This window comes from Panthera pardus, unplaced genomic scaffold, assembly GCF_024362965.1.
Source record: "Panthera pardus isolate Hobbes unplaced genomic scaffold, ASM2436296v1 HiC_scaffold_17, whole genome shotgun sequence".
Classification (NCBI taxonomy): domain Eukaryota; kingdom Metazoa; phylum Chordata; class Mammalia; order Carnivora; family Felidae; genus Panthera; species Panthera pardus.
In genome coordinates, this window is record NW_026526732.1 from 28,710,548 (window position 1) to 28,725,853 (window position 15,306).

A 15,306-nucleotide genomic window follows, 5' to 3' on the forward strand; every position below is an offset into this window, starting at 1 on the left:
TTCTGGTTTCTATGTTGAGAAACTCAAGCTGTAGTTTATGGCTTCAAAGAGAGCTAACTACTCTTGGCTTCCTTCTTGATGAAGAGATAACAAACTACAGAGAAAAATCCAACTAAGTCAGCAGTTTGTCTTGCATCCCCTCAGGATTTGCTCAGCTCAGTCAATGGGCATTTTACTGAGACTCCAGGTGTGTGTCAGATGTTGAGTCCTATTCTGCTAAGGATACAACAGTGACCACAACATGAACTCCCACTCTCAAAGAGGTGGGAGGCCAACCCAGCCTCATAACATTTAACAGCTAATGACAAGAGCTACTATTGAGATGACCGCGAGATGAGCAATGATAGATGTAAATGTTCAAGGAGCAGAGGTGCAAGAGAAAGTCTTTCTGTTGAAGGTAGACACAGGGAAGGGAGAGGGTAAGATCTAAGCTGGGCCTTGAATGATGAATAGAATTTCTTTACAGAGTCAAAAATGATGTGCATCCCAAATGCAAAGGCATAAAATAGGGATTGGCAACCTACAGCCCACAGGCCAAATACGGCCCGCTGCCCGTTTTTGTAAAGTTTTATTGGAACCCAGCCACGTTCATTTCATTTGTGCATTGTCTAAGGCTGCTCCAACAACAAAACTGAGTAGTTTGGCCTGCAAAATCTGAAACATTTACTCTCTGGCCTATGTCAGAAAAATTTTGCTAACCTTTGGCATAAAATAGCATGGCCTGATGGTAAACTCCGAATTATTTCAGTTGCTATAAAATCACTCGCTGAGTCAAAACCAAGTGCTGTTTCACATTTCTTCACGCCTCTAAAATCTCGACACTGATGAGGTGCTTTTATTGCTGCCACACATTGCCTTCTTAGCTTTGGAAACATTTCATTGTTCTGCAGATGCCATAGCGCCAGAATCGCTGAGCCCACCCAGCCAGTTGATACTTAGCTTTTCCTCCGATCACGCAGGGTAGTGGTATGGCAGCCAGGACGCCTTTCCCCTGTAAGCTGGAGGGATAAATAGCTTAGGTGTCCTTCAGGCATGCCAGAGCAGCCCTGTCTGCTGATATAGGTAAAAGGACAATTCTCAGACTATGAAGTAATTTTAGTATCGTGCTATGGGGAACATCACTTCTTCAAGTGCTCTTTATATCTGTCTGTTACAAACAACAACGGTGTCATACCTGGGATTAGATATAAAATGTACTTATTTTTCATTACAGATTCATAGAAGCAAGAAGCATAGCTATTTCCCTGAATAATTCTTTTTGTTTGTTTCAGTATTTCTAAATTTGAAGAACGATGCTGTTTTCTTTATGTGCTTCATAATTCTGACGATTTCCAAATCTATTTCTGTACAGAACTTCATTGTAAAAAGTACGTATTAGTCATTGTTTATGTGTAAAAAATACTGTTCTTACCTGATCATTATTTTTAATTAATGAGTGAGCATGTAAGGAATTCATGGCCATCTGGTTATATAAATATTGCATTTAGGCTAACATCTTATAATTACGGGGTATGTTTAACAATCAGAGAATGGAGGAGGGGAGTCTCTTTAATAAATCAAGCTTTCTCTTAGTCATAATTAATTTTTCCAAAGACAAAACATTAACCAAGACTTACCAGTTAATTGCCTGATACTATGTCACGTTTTTAAAGTGTTCACTTATTACAATATATGATTACCAAAATTTTCATTCTTGAATTCTTTTGGATAATCTCACCATTGTCTACAACAGTGGCTCTTAACCCTAGTTCATAGTGGAATCACTTGATGCAGTTAAAAAACTGCCTGGGCCCTACCCCTGACTAATTATGTTGGATTTTCTGGTGGGGGTGCAGCTCGAGTTAAGAGCTAGTTATATGATATACACCAATAAAAGATAATCCAAAAATCCATGGACTGGACTGTGTTTCTGTGAACCTCCCTGGGTATATTTCCCTTGGGCTAATACTTAAAGACTTCATGTTCCCTTGGAGCACAGTTGACTGATGGTGGGGATCTAGGAAAGTGAGTGACAATTTTTAAACCAAAGTGCAGGTAAAAGCCAGCTTGGACTTAAAATTTTGCTTAGGGCTTTTCTTATTCAAATAATCACTATTTGACCCCATTGTAAATGACTAATATACTGATTACAGTATATAGTCAGTCATTTTTATCTTGATACAAGAAAAAATGTTTGTTTAATCCATAATTCTTGGCTATAGTTTTATCTTTATTATTGTAAAATATGTAGTAAAAAGACTTGGAAATAAGAAATAATTCCTAGCACATATATGGTCTACTTTTCTACTTAAATTCTCAAGGCTACTGATTTGTTTCTATGATCATTATAGCTCAGATTTATGGAGTACTTACTCTGGACCTAATATCTATTTTAATCTTCAAATAAAAACTTAGATAGGTAATATTAATATCTTCATTGAAAAGAGTTTTTAAAAAAATGGCATCTTGGAGAGCCTAAAACCATATATAGCCAAAAAATGTAAAATCTGGGATTTGGACAAGCACATGTGACTCTAGAATCTAGTTTCCTAAAAATTACATTGTGTTCCCATCCCACTGTATTATATTCTGCTTAGAGATGTACATGTTGAAAAACTGTGTGACTAGCTGATGGAAGTCTTCACCCCAGATCTTAAAGTCTGTCTTTTGGGGAGCCTGGGTGGCTCAGTCGGTTGAGCATCCAACTTCAGCTCAGGTCATGATCTCACAGCTCGTGGGTTCAAGCCCCGCATCGGGCTCTGTGCTGACAGCTCGGAGCCTGGAGCCTGCTTCAGATTCTGTGTCTTCCTCTCTGCCCCTACGCCACTCGCATTCTGTCTCTGTCTCTCTCAAAAATAAATAAACATTCAAAAAAATTAAAAAAAAAAGTCTGTCTTTAAAGCCAGAATTTTTTTTAGGTCTTTAACTTTCTTCTTCCTCTTGGTTGAATTTGCTTTTATCTTTAACTCATCAGGATGTTTAATCTTCATCAGAGCATACTGTTATTCTGATCACGCTTGGGAACTTCTTTTTCTTGTCATTGACTGCCAAGAAATGTGTAGAGAGAAAGGAAGAGTCGCACTCCAGAGATAGACTCCAAACTCCCAAATGGGCTTTGTCTATTTTGTTCCTTGTCACAGTTCCAAAGGCCAGAATAGTTTTTGATCCTTGTAGATACTCTATAAGTATGGAGTACTTGTTGGATGGATGGATGGATGGGTGGTTGGATGGTTAGATGGTGGATGGTTTAAAAAAGAGGTACAGAGATAAAAAGGTTCTGAGTTGTGGTAGGTAGACTTTTCTTATCCCACATAACCTGCTCTTCTCTTGGGTTGGCAGTGCAGAGCATGACCTGCCTGTGAGATCATCAGCCCCTGTTCATAGTACCTCTCTTGCTTTAAGTCTATGAACCCTTAGCATCTCCTTCGAATAGACTAGACACAGATAGCATTATAGGGGCTAATCTGTTTCTTGCTATAACTATTTTTCTTGCCTCTGAAATGGTCTACAAGAAAAAAACAAAAAAACAAAAACTTCACAAGAAGAGCTCCTGAAGAAAATGTCACCAAAAGAGGGGTGGCTTCTTTTACAAACCTGTAAGCCAGCCAGCCCTAATTCACATCAGTGTTTTGTAGGTTGTTTTTATGGGACACCACATTTATGATAATGGAGGCAAAATGGGTTCAATATCTCAGATGAAATGTTGATACAACAAATAGTCACCTCAGAATTTAGAGACACTATTCCAGAATATGGGTATTTTTGTTAAGTCCCATTTTAAATAAGAATATTACCATCAGCAAAACAATAATAGCTAATATTTAGTGAGTGAAGTCTGCTAAGCACTTTATAAGTACTACATCAACTCATCTTCATAACAGCCTTTAATTTGACACTTCTGAGGTCCCCACTTTGTAATTAAGAGGTGAGGCTCAGAGAGGTGGAAGAGCCCACCCCAAATCACACAAATGCAATCTTGGCCTGATATCCAAGTCCACATTCTTAACATTTCTAGGAGTTTGTCGAGCTTCATTGTTCTAATTCTATAATACATTACATTACTATTATTTGAAGTGAGGCATTAGGTCAGAAATTTCTAGACAGTCCTACCAACCTGTGTTTTCCCTTTTGGAAAGTCACATTTTTCATACTGATACCAATAGTTTGTTCACTGCCTGATTTTAGAAAGTCTCTTAGCGCCCATGTTTTGCTCCGAAACCATGCTGGAACATACTTGGGTTATATTTAACGTCAAACGTATTGCGAGTGACCACATACCAATTCTCATTGTAGGTTTTTTGAAATGGTGAACACCATTACCGAAGAGAAGGGGAGAAGCACAGAGGAAGGTGATTGTGAAAGTGACTCCTTGGAGGTAATGACTTAGGCTTCATGCCCGTCTTACAAAGTTTCTCTGCGGCTGTTTAAAAAATGAACTACTTAAAGCCTTACTGGGGAAAGCATGCACGGGCGCACGTGTCTGTGCGTGGAGGGGGCACGTAAGTGGTGGTGGAAGGTGGGGAGCCCAGCTAGAGTCTATGAGCTTTCTCTTAATGCTCAAGGCAACTTCTTCTAGAACCCCTTGTTAAAAAACAGCTAAAAAGCAAACATTGGAGAACTCTTATCTGGGAATACTGAGTTTGTTTGTTTTGCTTATCTGTTAGTAACTATGCTTTATCTGTGAGGAGGTTGATTATGCTCAATGCACGGCCTGCAGGGCCCTCGCATTTTTATTCTCCTCTGATAATACGTGCAACCCAAACAAGCACAATTCAGCGAAAATTCTGAATGACAAACCTGGTTGTGGCCCTCCTATGTATACTGCACAGAGGACCTGGAACAACTACAGATTAATAGAATAAAGAGAGGAGGGTAGTACAAATTACCTGTAATGCCTGCCGTTCCTCTAAACGCAGTTCTCTGACTTCTGCCTCATGGACACAGGACACTGTAGACACCTATTCTAGATCATGTCCATTTTCGCTGTCATGGTTACTCTGTGGTAAAGAGCCTTCCTCACTGTGAAGCCCAGTACTGGAGTGTCCCAGGAGTGCTGAGCACCTTCAGAAAGTGGACATTCCTCCAGGCCTGACAGTAGACCACCTTCTTCTCCAGGCTCCTCTCGGTGTTGGACTCGGAACAAAATTCTTAACCCAAGTAATACTAAAACTTATATTTCTTTTTTTTGATGTTTATTTATTTATTTTTGGGAGAGAGAGAGCCAGCAGGGAATGCACAGAGAGAAAGAGAGAATCCCAAGCAGGCTTTATGCTGTCAGCACTGAGCCTGACGTGGGGCTTGAACCCATGAACCCTGAGATCATGACCTAAGCTGAAATCAGGATTTGGAGGCTTGAGCGACTTAGCCACCCAGGCTCCCCTACATTTCTGATGTTAAAGTGAAATAGAAGAAACTATAGCACCAGCCTGACTGGAATACTTATTTACCAGATCACTTTGATAATGTCATCCCTCATACTAGAATTTTTATAAAAACATTGAAGCAGTAGGGTAGAAGTTGAAAGAAAATTTAAATATAATAACCAAGTGTTAACTCTGTCTAGAGTTAAGTTCTATAATTACCTAGCAGTTGTATAGCTTTGATGTTTGTAGGTAAGCCTGAGGCTCGTTCATTAAAGTTATAAAAGGATGATAGACCTAATTTGGAAAAAAAAAAATGTTTCCCAGTGCATTAGCTTGTTGTCTATTTAAGTAATGTTTTTTTTTAATTTTTTGTACATGTTTTACATTTTACAATTTTGTATTTTCTTTTTTTTTAATTTTATTTTTTATTTTTTAAAATTTACGTCCAAATTAGTTAGCATATAGTGAAACAATGATTTCAGGAGTAGATTCCTTAATGCTCCTTACCCATTTAGCCCATCTCCCCTCCCACAACCCTTCCAGTAACCCTCAGTTTGTTCTCCATATTTATGAGTCTCTTCTGTTTTATCCCCCTCCCTGTTTTTGTATTATTTTTGTTTCCCTTCCCTTATGTTCATCTGTTTTGTCTCTTAAAGTCTTCATATGAGTGAAGCCATGTGATTTTTGTCTTTCTCTGACTGACTAATTTCACTTAGCATAATACCCTCCAGTTCCATCCACGTAGTTGCAAATGGCAAGATTTCATTCTTTTTGATTGTTGAGTAATACTCCATTGTGTATATATATATATACCACATCTTCTTTATCCATTCATCCGTCGATGGACATTTGGGCTCTTTCCATACGTTGGCTGTTGATAGTGCTGCTATAAACATGGGGGTGCATGTGTCCCTTCGAAACAGCACACCTGTATCCCACAATTTTGTATTCTCTTATTTCAGTATTATGTTAGAAACTAGATCTCTAGGCTCCTACATCAGTGCTCTTTTACTATACCTCATTATCTCTGTTTTTACTTGGTTTAAATTTAGTCACTTGATACATAGCAACTACCAAGGTAAAAGGGAACAAAGACAATGAAAATGAAACACATCCATTAGTAAATACAAAATGATGATGTGAGTGGACTGGAAAATCCATAAAGTTCCTCTGCAGTGTCATAAAAAGGCTGGCTTTTGTTCAACCAGTGATAGCTGTCCTTTACTTTATACCCTTCCTTGAGGAACTAAATCTTACCAGAAATACACATAGCATAGCCAGGCTGTGGTAGCCATATGTCACAACTTGGTCTTCTTAATTGATTGAATCAACAGTCTAGAGACTCTTCTCCGGGAGCCACTTTTACCATATGCATAGCACAAAGCAGTTCTAATTGCCTTAGAATTTGTGATGAACATCGCCAGCCGAGTTTTGTAAGACTCAGTTTCCTACAATGTAAAAAAAAAAGTAGGTAGATCACTTTTTAAAGAGCTGTCAAGAAGATACGGAATCAAGATCCTTTGAACTGGACACAGTAATAAATAGGGTGGCTGTGTGAGGGGCCCTTCCCAGTCAGACAATCCTACTGCGAGCACTGAAAATACTCACCAAACAAATCAGAAGGGAAATAAATGCTCAGGCTTCTTCCTAGGAATAGCCTGAGGGTTTTAGCTGTGCTGACCTCACATACACACACACACACACACACACACACACACACACACACACTCACACACACTCACAACAGCTTATACAGTATTCCTGATTCATCAAAGTGCTTCTGACTCACTCTTCTCAAGTAAGTACAGGGATGCTATTCTTTTAATGTTGGAAAAACAGTTTTACACTCTATCCTTTGCATTCTATCAGAATAATTTAAAATCCATGACAGAGAATGCCTTCTACAGTATTCCCAGTGGACTGTATAGCATATATATATATATATATATATCCTATAGTGAATATCCATATATAAATATCCTATAGTGAATCAACTATATATATATATATATATATATATATTTGGGCTAGTTTGGCTAGTTTGCCATTAAACCCCAAGTACAGACATTGTTGACATGTGTGTGTTGGGGGGGAGGGTGTTCTGTGGACACAATAGAAGTGAACAGAGATTGTGATGATGCTCTGGGCTCCACACATGGTGATATCTATCCCACTTCACTCTTTCTCTCATTGAATGTCCCTTTGTAGCCAGAGCACCTTTATAATAGGAGTTATTAAATAGCCTGAACTTGTGTTTTTGCATAATTTATGATAACTTCATGATTATATTTCTTAGATATTCATCATATGTGGAATTTAAGAAACAAAACAGATGAACATAGGGGAAGGGAAGCAAAAATAAGATAAAAGCAGAGAGGGAGGCAAACCATAGGAGACTCTTAAATACAGAGAACAAACTGAGGGTTGCTGGAGTGCAGGGGATTGGGGGGATGAGCTAAATAGGTGATGGGCATTAAGGAGGACACTTGTTGGGATGAGCACTGGGTGTTTTATGTAAGTGATGAACCACTAAATTCTATTCCTGAAATCATTATTACACTATAGAATAACTAACTTGGATTTAAATTTTTAAAAATGAATAATTAGTTTTTTTTAAATGTTGGTTTTAATGGATTTAGTGGTTTTAACTTCACTTAGTGTATTGTCAGTATTGGCAAACATTATCAAAGTGGTTCTATAAACCACAAATTTGAAGCTAATCCCTAGACTTCTGGATGTTCTTATCCGAAGCCTATATTAAGATCTGCTTTTCTTTTTTATTTGAATGGTGAGGTTTCTTTGAGGCAGTACAATTGTGGGAGGGATTCAGCCTCCTTCAGGTCATGGTCAGTCCCCTTCTCCAACTGTTAAACTTGACTCTGCTATAACCCCTGAGCTGGTGTCTGGAGCTTTGGATTCTAGTCCTAATTTTGCTAACAGCCAATTTTATAACTCTGGACAAAACTCATGCTCTTGGCTGGGCTAAGATAATTTCGTTCCTCAAGTGAGAATGGACAAAGAATATCTTAAATACCCTTTCCTAGCTCAAATTTGTATATTTTTTTAAGATTAGTACAAACTGTTCAAGGTAGTTTCAAATATAGGTCAGTACCAATCTCAGAGGACTTTTCTGCTTTAAACAGAAAGAGAAATAGCTTCTTTCGATTCAAGTCCATGTCGTTCGACTCTAGGATGTATTTGATAGGGACAGGCAATGAATCCATTTCTTAAATAGTTTAATCGGTAAGTTTATATTGAAATCATTGAACAATTGATTGCCGTTACCCATAAGAGTTCTAACACTTATCAGCTGTAATCCTTACTTTTGTTCTCTCAGCCTTCCGTATTTCCACCAACAGCAAGGGCATCTACCCAGTAACCCAAGGCAGCCCCCTGGGAGAAACCTCTGCTCTGCCTCTCTTCCTCTTCACACCAGGTCACCCCTCCAGCCCCTTTACCTCATCGTCTCTGTCATTCCCCCATCTCAGGTCTTCACCACCTCTCCTGTGGCCTCATCTCTCTCCTGCCATCAATATGCATCTCTGTCATCATCAGAGAGATCTCTCACCCGATTTAATCTGTGACTCCCCTCATTAAAAACCTTTGATGCTACTCTTGGTAGAACAAGGTTACCACGGATACCATGTTCTCAACCCTCTGGCTGTAACACGGCCTTTCCTTTCTGCCCTGTGGGCTGGGATTGCCGAACTCTTTTCCATTTTCTGGAAGGCCAAGCTTTCCTGCCCCTAGGTTTGACCTGCAGACACCCAACTCCACATGCTTTTTCTTTTCTGTCTGACCTGGTGACTACATCCTAATTTTTTTGAGATGCAAGTCAAGTGTCCTGTTTTTCTTTGAATCATGTCTCAACACCACCTCTCCCTTCTCTCTGCTCTCCTAGCATTTCTGCCCACTCCCCTGCCCTAGCTCTTCTTACAGCATTGTAATTTGAGAGCCTGCACCAGACTGTGAACATCCCAGGGCAGGGCTGTGGCTCTGTCTCCTTTTTAATCACATACTCTCACATGGTATGAGGCATCCAAGCAGAAGTAGTTCAGTCAGATCAGAGGCATGGAAGGGTTTGAAGGCAGGGTGTGATAAAGCTGGTATTGTTTAAAAATATCTCATGCTGTGGGGAGAGGGCTATGGATTGGAAGGGACAGAGTAGATGCTGTGATGTTGGCTTGAAAGTGGTTCCATCAGTGTTGAGTCAGGGAAAGAATGAACACCGTAATCAAGCTGCATGTCATAAACCAGGCATTATTGACTCATTCTCTTTTCATCTCTTTCTCTTTTTATTTCCTGGAAGAAAACACCAGATGCAAATTACTGAGGTCCTTTTGGACCCCAATACAAAATGTGTTATGTCTCCCTCCTCACTCCTCCCCCAAACACATACATACATTCTAACTCTCCGTAACCCCATTCTCTTTCTCTTTCCCTCCCTCCATCCCTCCCTTTTCCTCTCTGCCCTCTTTTTCTTACATTCATTTGTACCTCACTGTTTTCTCAAAATGGGCATATGACTGGCATAAACCTGAGGTAATCAGAGCACGTGGCCCTGTGAACCTGTTTGTACCTACTTTTCAATGTGCATAAAGAGAAAGTTGGCCCCTTGTTGGGTGAAGTGGAGACAAGCAAGATAAAAAGAACATTTTCCTTTGACTTAAACATCTGCAGAATGATAAAATACCCTACCGTTTCCTTTTCTGATGATTTCTTTCACAAACATTAACAGTGAATTATGGTTTAGAATTCATTTAAATCAGTTTGGAATCATTAGGTATCACATTGGTTCTTCTTTGACATCCCATTTTTTTAAGTTTATTTATGTACTTTGAGAGGGAGAGAGAGAGTGCACACACATGTGGGGGAGGGGCAGAGAGAGGGGGGAGAAAGAGAATCCCAAGCAGACTCCATGCTGTCAGTGCAGAGCCCAGTGCAGGGCTCAGTCGCATGAACCGGGAGATCATGACCTGAGTCGAAACTCAAGAGTCAGATGCTTAACTGACTAAACCACCCAGGCACCCCTTTGTTTCTATTTTTGTGCATATCTGAAGCTCAACACCCATATTTACTACACTGAGAAAACATTTCACTCACGCTGTTGTATGATATGAATATCAATTTGTTATTCATTCACCTATTGGTAGGAAATAACAACTTCTTCCTCTACCAACTTAGGTTCAATGATTAGGGGCCTGCAAATCAACTGACAAAAGACAGTTTAACAAGAGGAAAGACAACACTTAATCATGTACAGGGAGCATGCAAAGTGGCGTCCGACTACCCAGAGTTAAGTTGGTTTATCCTACTAAGAAAAGTCCTTGATAGGACTTGAAGGAAAAGCACAATGTGGGAAACTAATGACAAAAAAAGTGGAAGGTACAGAAAGTTTTGGCAAGGTTTTGTTTCTGTAATCTCTCATCCAGGTACCAATGGTCCTAAACCAGAGAGAGGATATTGGCAGCTATATTTTCAGGATGCTCTGCTTAAGCCAGCAAAAGAAGTTTGGATAAGGTTTTTAATGAAGTTTTATTCGGATGTTTTCAGCTTAAAATAATCTTTTTTTTAAAGCCTAGGTATTTATTTTGAGAGAGAGAGCACAAGTGGGGAAGGGGCAAAGAGAGAGAGGAAGAGAGAGAATCCCAAGCAGGCTCCATACCACCAGTGCAGATCCCGACGCAGGGCGCAAGCTCACGAATTGCGAGATCATGGCCTGAGCTGCAGTCAGACGCTTAACCGACTGAACCACCCAGGCATTCCTGGAATCATCTTTATGCGACATTGATGGGTACAAATTCAGTTCACTCAACTAATAGTTACTGGACACCTGGTAGTGGTAGACACTATTCTAGATGCGAGGGATACAGCAGAGGGAACAATTGAGACAAATCCCTACCCTCACTAAACTTACGTTCTAGTGAAAGACCAAGAATGAACAACATAAATAAGTAAAATACATAGCATGTTTGATAATAATCCGTATTAAGGAGAAAAATTAAGCGGGGAAGGATTCAGGAAGTTACAGCATAACGGAGCAAGCAAGTTTAGACCAAGACGCCAGGGATGGCTTATTGAGAAGGTAATATGTGAATAAAGGCCAAAGGGAGAAGAGGGCTATAAAACTAGATATTTGTACCTACAGCATTTGTAGCATTTTATTCGTGTCATTAATAGTTATTAATGTGTTTGACATTTTTTAAAATTTTTTTTTTAACGTTTATTCATTTCTGAGAGACAGAGTGCAAGTGGGGGAGAGGCAGAGAGAGGGAGACACAGAATCTGAAGCAGGCTCCAGGCTCCGAGCTGGTAGCACAGAGCCCGATGCGGGGCTCGAACTCACAAATTGTGAGATCATGACCTGAGCCGAAGTCAGCCGAAGTGGTTGCCCAACCACTAAGCCACCCAGGTGCCCCAAATGTGTTTGACATTTAAATGAGGTGACCACTCACCTCATGTAATTAAGCACCAGAGGGAAGTGCATGGCCTTTCAGAAGGTGGTGGCTTTACTGTGGGTCCCTTGACAGCGTGAAAAGTAAGTGAATCACCACTTGGTTGTTTGGCCTTGTCAGTATTGTCTTCCTCCGCTGATTCCCTTTTCAGTGCCAGGCTTAGATTGCTCTGGGCAGGCAACAATAGAGGGATGCTTCTAGAAGTATTCCCGTCACTGCTTTGAGATGCAATTGTTTCCCTTAGCAACAACCAAATTCCTATTGCCTATTGCCTAGAAATAGAATGCAAACTACATAAGCAGTGTAATCTTACCTTTTATCTTTCAAATCACTCTTTCCTCCACCCCTAACTTTTCCCATATTTCTAATTTAATACACCTTGTTTTCCCTTGGCCTGTAGCCCAGCCCTTTTAGTTTTTTTGACTATCACATAGATAATTCTCTATCCTTATAGGCCAGCCCAGTCTCCTCAAACCTGCCTTCTCAGTTTATATCTCAGCACGATAAGAATAGAAAGAAGAGATTTAAAAACCAAGCAAGCAGTTACTCACTGGAATGGTTTTCAGTCACTTTGGCCTTATTAAAGTCCTCTTTTTCTCTTACTATGACCACTTTGTTCAACAGGAAATCAACTGCCATACCTAATACATAGTCTTTTAAAAAAGAATAGTCTTTTGATGCTTTAAATCCAGAGGAAAACTAAAACTTGAGCGGCCTCACGCGGGCTTATATATTCTTCGTCACACACACTATATATATATCCCTGTGGCCCAACTCCCTTCAACCAAAAATAAACTGATACCAACTTTCAATGTTTTGTTTTGGCACCTGGTTTATAAAAACAAACAAGAAAACAAAAAAGGGTTCTCATGAAATTGTCTATAGCTTGATTACTCAATTAAATAATTACTGAACATCTCCTACAAACTAGATATGGGGATAGAGCAATTAAAGATAAATCCCAGCTCTTGCAAAGCTCAGAGTCCAGACTGAGATACAGATTGAGTAAGAGAAGGAAAAGTTACAAAAGCATGAATGAGGGCAGAAAGGCTTGGGAGCACATCCGACCAGAAAGTAACCCAGCTTTCGAGGGTCAGGTGGACAGTTCGGGAAAGCTTCCTAGAGCTTGGTTTTGAAAGATGAGGCACAATTACCCAGGTAGAAAACACAGCATGGGTAAAGGCACAAAGATCTCGGGAGCCTCACTGAGTTTTTGGAGGAGATTGACAAGCGAGAAGGTGGGCCACGGAGGCAGCAGTAAGAACCTGAAGGGCATTTCTGCTGTGCTAAGGAGTTGGGCTTTGATTCTGAAAGTGACGAGAAACCGATAAAGCAAAGGCAGTGATACAAACATGGACAGCTCACTCTGGAACTTTGGACTTTGGGAAGTTCACTGTCAACTTAGTGGAGAATGGATCAAGGAACAAGGCAACAAGAGAGGAGGGGACAGGAAGGCCAGGTAAGAGTCTGTAGAATTAGTACAGAAGAAAGGAGGGCCTGATTCAAGGCAAGAGCAGGTATACCTAACAGCATTTGGCAATCAGTTTGATATGGGGAGTAAGGGAAAGAAAAGAATGAAGTCTAAGGTGGCCCCCAGATGTCTACCAGATACCTGAAGAAGAGAATGGATGTTCAGTGCATCTTGATGATATACTAGACTACATTTATAGAAATGGTGTTTGGAAACAAGTAAGAACATCCGTACAACATTGGTAGTGGTAAGAATATTGAATCAGGAATTGTGAGTTGGGTTTATACCACAACTCGTTTTCACTAAGAAAGATATTTCTGAGCATTTGTAAATTGAACCTAATCATAGACCTTTCCTGCTATGACACAGGCTTATTATGACTCTCCAATGAGATAGGTTATTGACAGTTGTTTTTTTTCTTTTAAATTACAAAGCATTATATGGGGCACCTGGGTGACTCAGTGGGTTAAGCATCTGATTCCTGATTTTGGCTCAGGTCATGATCTCACAGTTTGTGAGTTCAAGCCCCACCAGGCCAGGCTCTGCATTGACAGTGTGGTGCCTGCTTAAGATTCTCTGTCTCCTTTTCTCTCTGCCCCTCCCACATATATTTTCTCTCTCTCTCTCTCTCTCTCTCTCAAAAATAAATAAATACACTTTATTAAAAAAATTCTAGGGGCACCTGGTTGGCTCAGTCAGTTGAGCATCTGACTTCAGCTTGGGTCATGATCTTATGGTTAGTGGGTTCAAGCCCTGCATCGGGCTCTGTGCTGACAACTTGGAGTCTGGAGCCTGCTTCAGATTCTCCCTCTCTCAGATTCAGTGTCTCCTCTCTTTCTGCCCCTCTCCCACTCACTCTCTGTCTCTTTCTCTCTTAAAAATGAATAAACATTAAAAAAGTTTTTAAAAATTATAAAGCATTATAATAATGTGGTGGTATTACTAAGTTCAGCGTATAGGTTTCTATGCCCTTTCTAGGGCACACTAGCAAAGATGAGCTACTTTGGTGATAGTCCCTGCCCTGCCTCCTGCTGGCCTGGGTCCTGGCTGGTAGATTTCCAGCATGTGTGGCACAGTATGATGGAAGTCTGGGCCACAGGAATTGGGTGCAGAGACTTAGGATCTATCTGGTGGAATTTTTTTTTTTTTTTTTTTTTTTTTACTATTTTTACTGCCTCTTTGCTGGAGCCCAGTTTCATCTTCCAGTTAGAGGAAATCGCTAAAAGATTCCTTCCCCCTATTCCCTCATCCTGATCTTCTGCTCTGGACTAGGACAGTCTTCAGTCTTTCATTAGACATCTACAACAGGAGTATTCTTTTATGTACATGGGTGTGTATACATTGAGATTATGTACAGTGATGCCAATGGGAAAGTAAGATGCCTCCCTTCCAGAGAAGAGATCGTGACAGGGAGGTCAGTGCTCACCCAGTCATGGCGTGATATTAGGCATAGTTTTCCCCGAGAGAATTCAACTAATTGCCTCTGTCAATGCTTGGAAACCTCTTGGAAATAAATAAACCGAAGCTAGTAATGACAAAACCGTATTTGCCTCATCCTCCTTGGCAGAAGTCCCTCAAGTCAAGTGTATGTACCCTAGAGAGTTTGCAGAGTGATCTGATTACCACCTTTGTAGGTAATTTGTCCTTTTTATCTCTGCTTTATGACCTCTGTTTACTTTTCATTTTGTAATTTCCCTATACCATATCTGCACGTGAATTTATTTTTATTTTTCCTAGTAAGGGCTCAATTTTTGGAAGTTATGTTTGATTCTGTCTTCGATCTGCCCGGCCTTTTTTAGAATGTATTATCTCCTTTTCTCATGCTTTTTGATTTCCTATTTTATATCTTTATGTTAAATGTACTTATTTAAATTTTTTTAAACATTTATTTATTTTTGAGAGGGAGAGGGACAGAATGCGAGCGGGGGCAGACAGAGAGAGAGAGACACACACAGAATCCAAAGCAGGCTCCAGACTTTGAGCTGTCAGCACAGCACCGAAAGTGGGGCTCAAACTTACGAACCATGAGATCATGTCC

At 40.1% G+C, this 15,306-nt stretch overlaps 1 protein-coding gene across 2 annotated transcripts in view; it reads left to right on the forward strand.

Annotated features, from left to right (window-relative positions):
* MAP3K5 (mitogen-activated protein kinase kinase kinase 5) overlaps positions 1-15,306 on the forward strand; it is a 203,437-nt gene that overhangs the window by 134,379 nt on the left and 53,752 nt on the right. For both annotated transcript variants that reach the window (XM_019420474.2, XM_019420475.2), the window contains exons 13-14: positions 1,272-1,367; positions 4,273-4,354. In XM_019420474.2, coding sequence (XP_019276019.2) covers positions 1,272-1,367; positions 4,273-4,354 — 178 coding nt within the window. The remainder of the gene's footprint in view (positions 1-1,271; positions 1,368-4,272; positions 4,355-15,306) is intronic.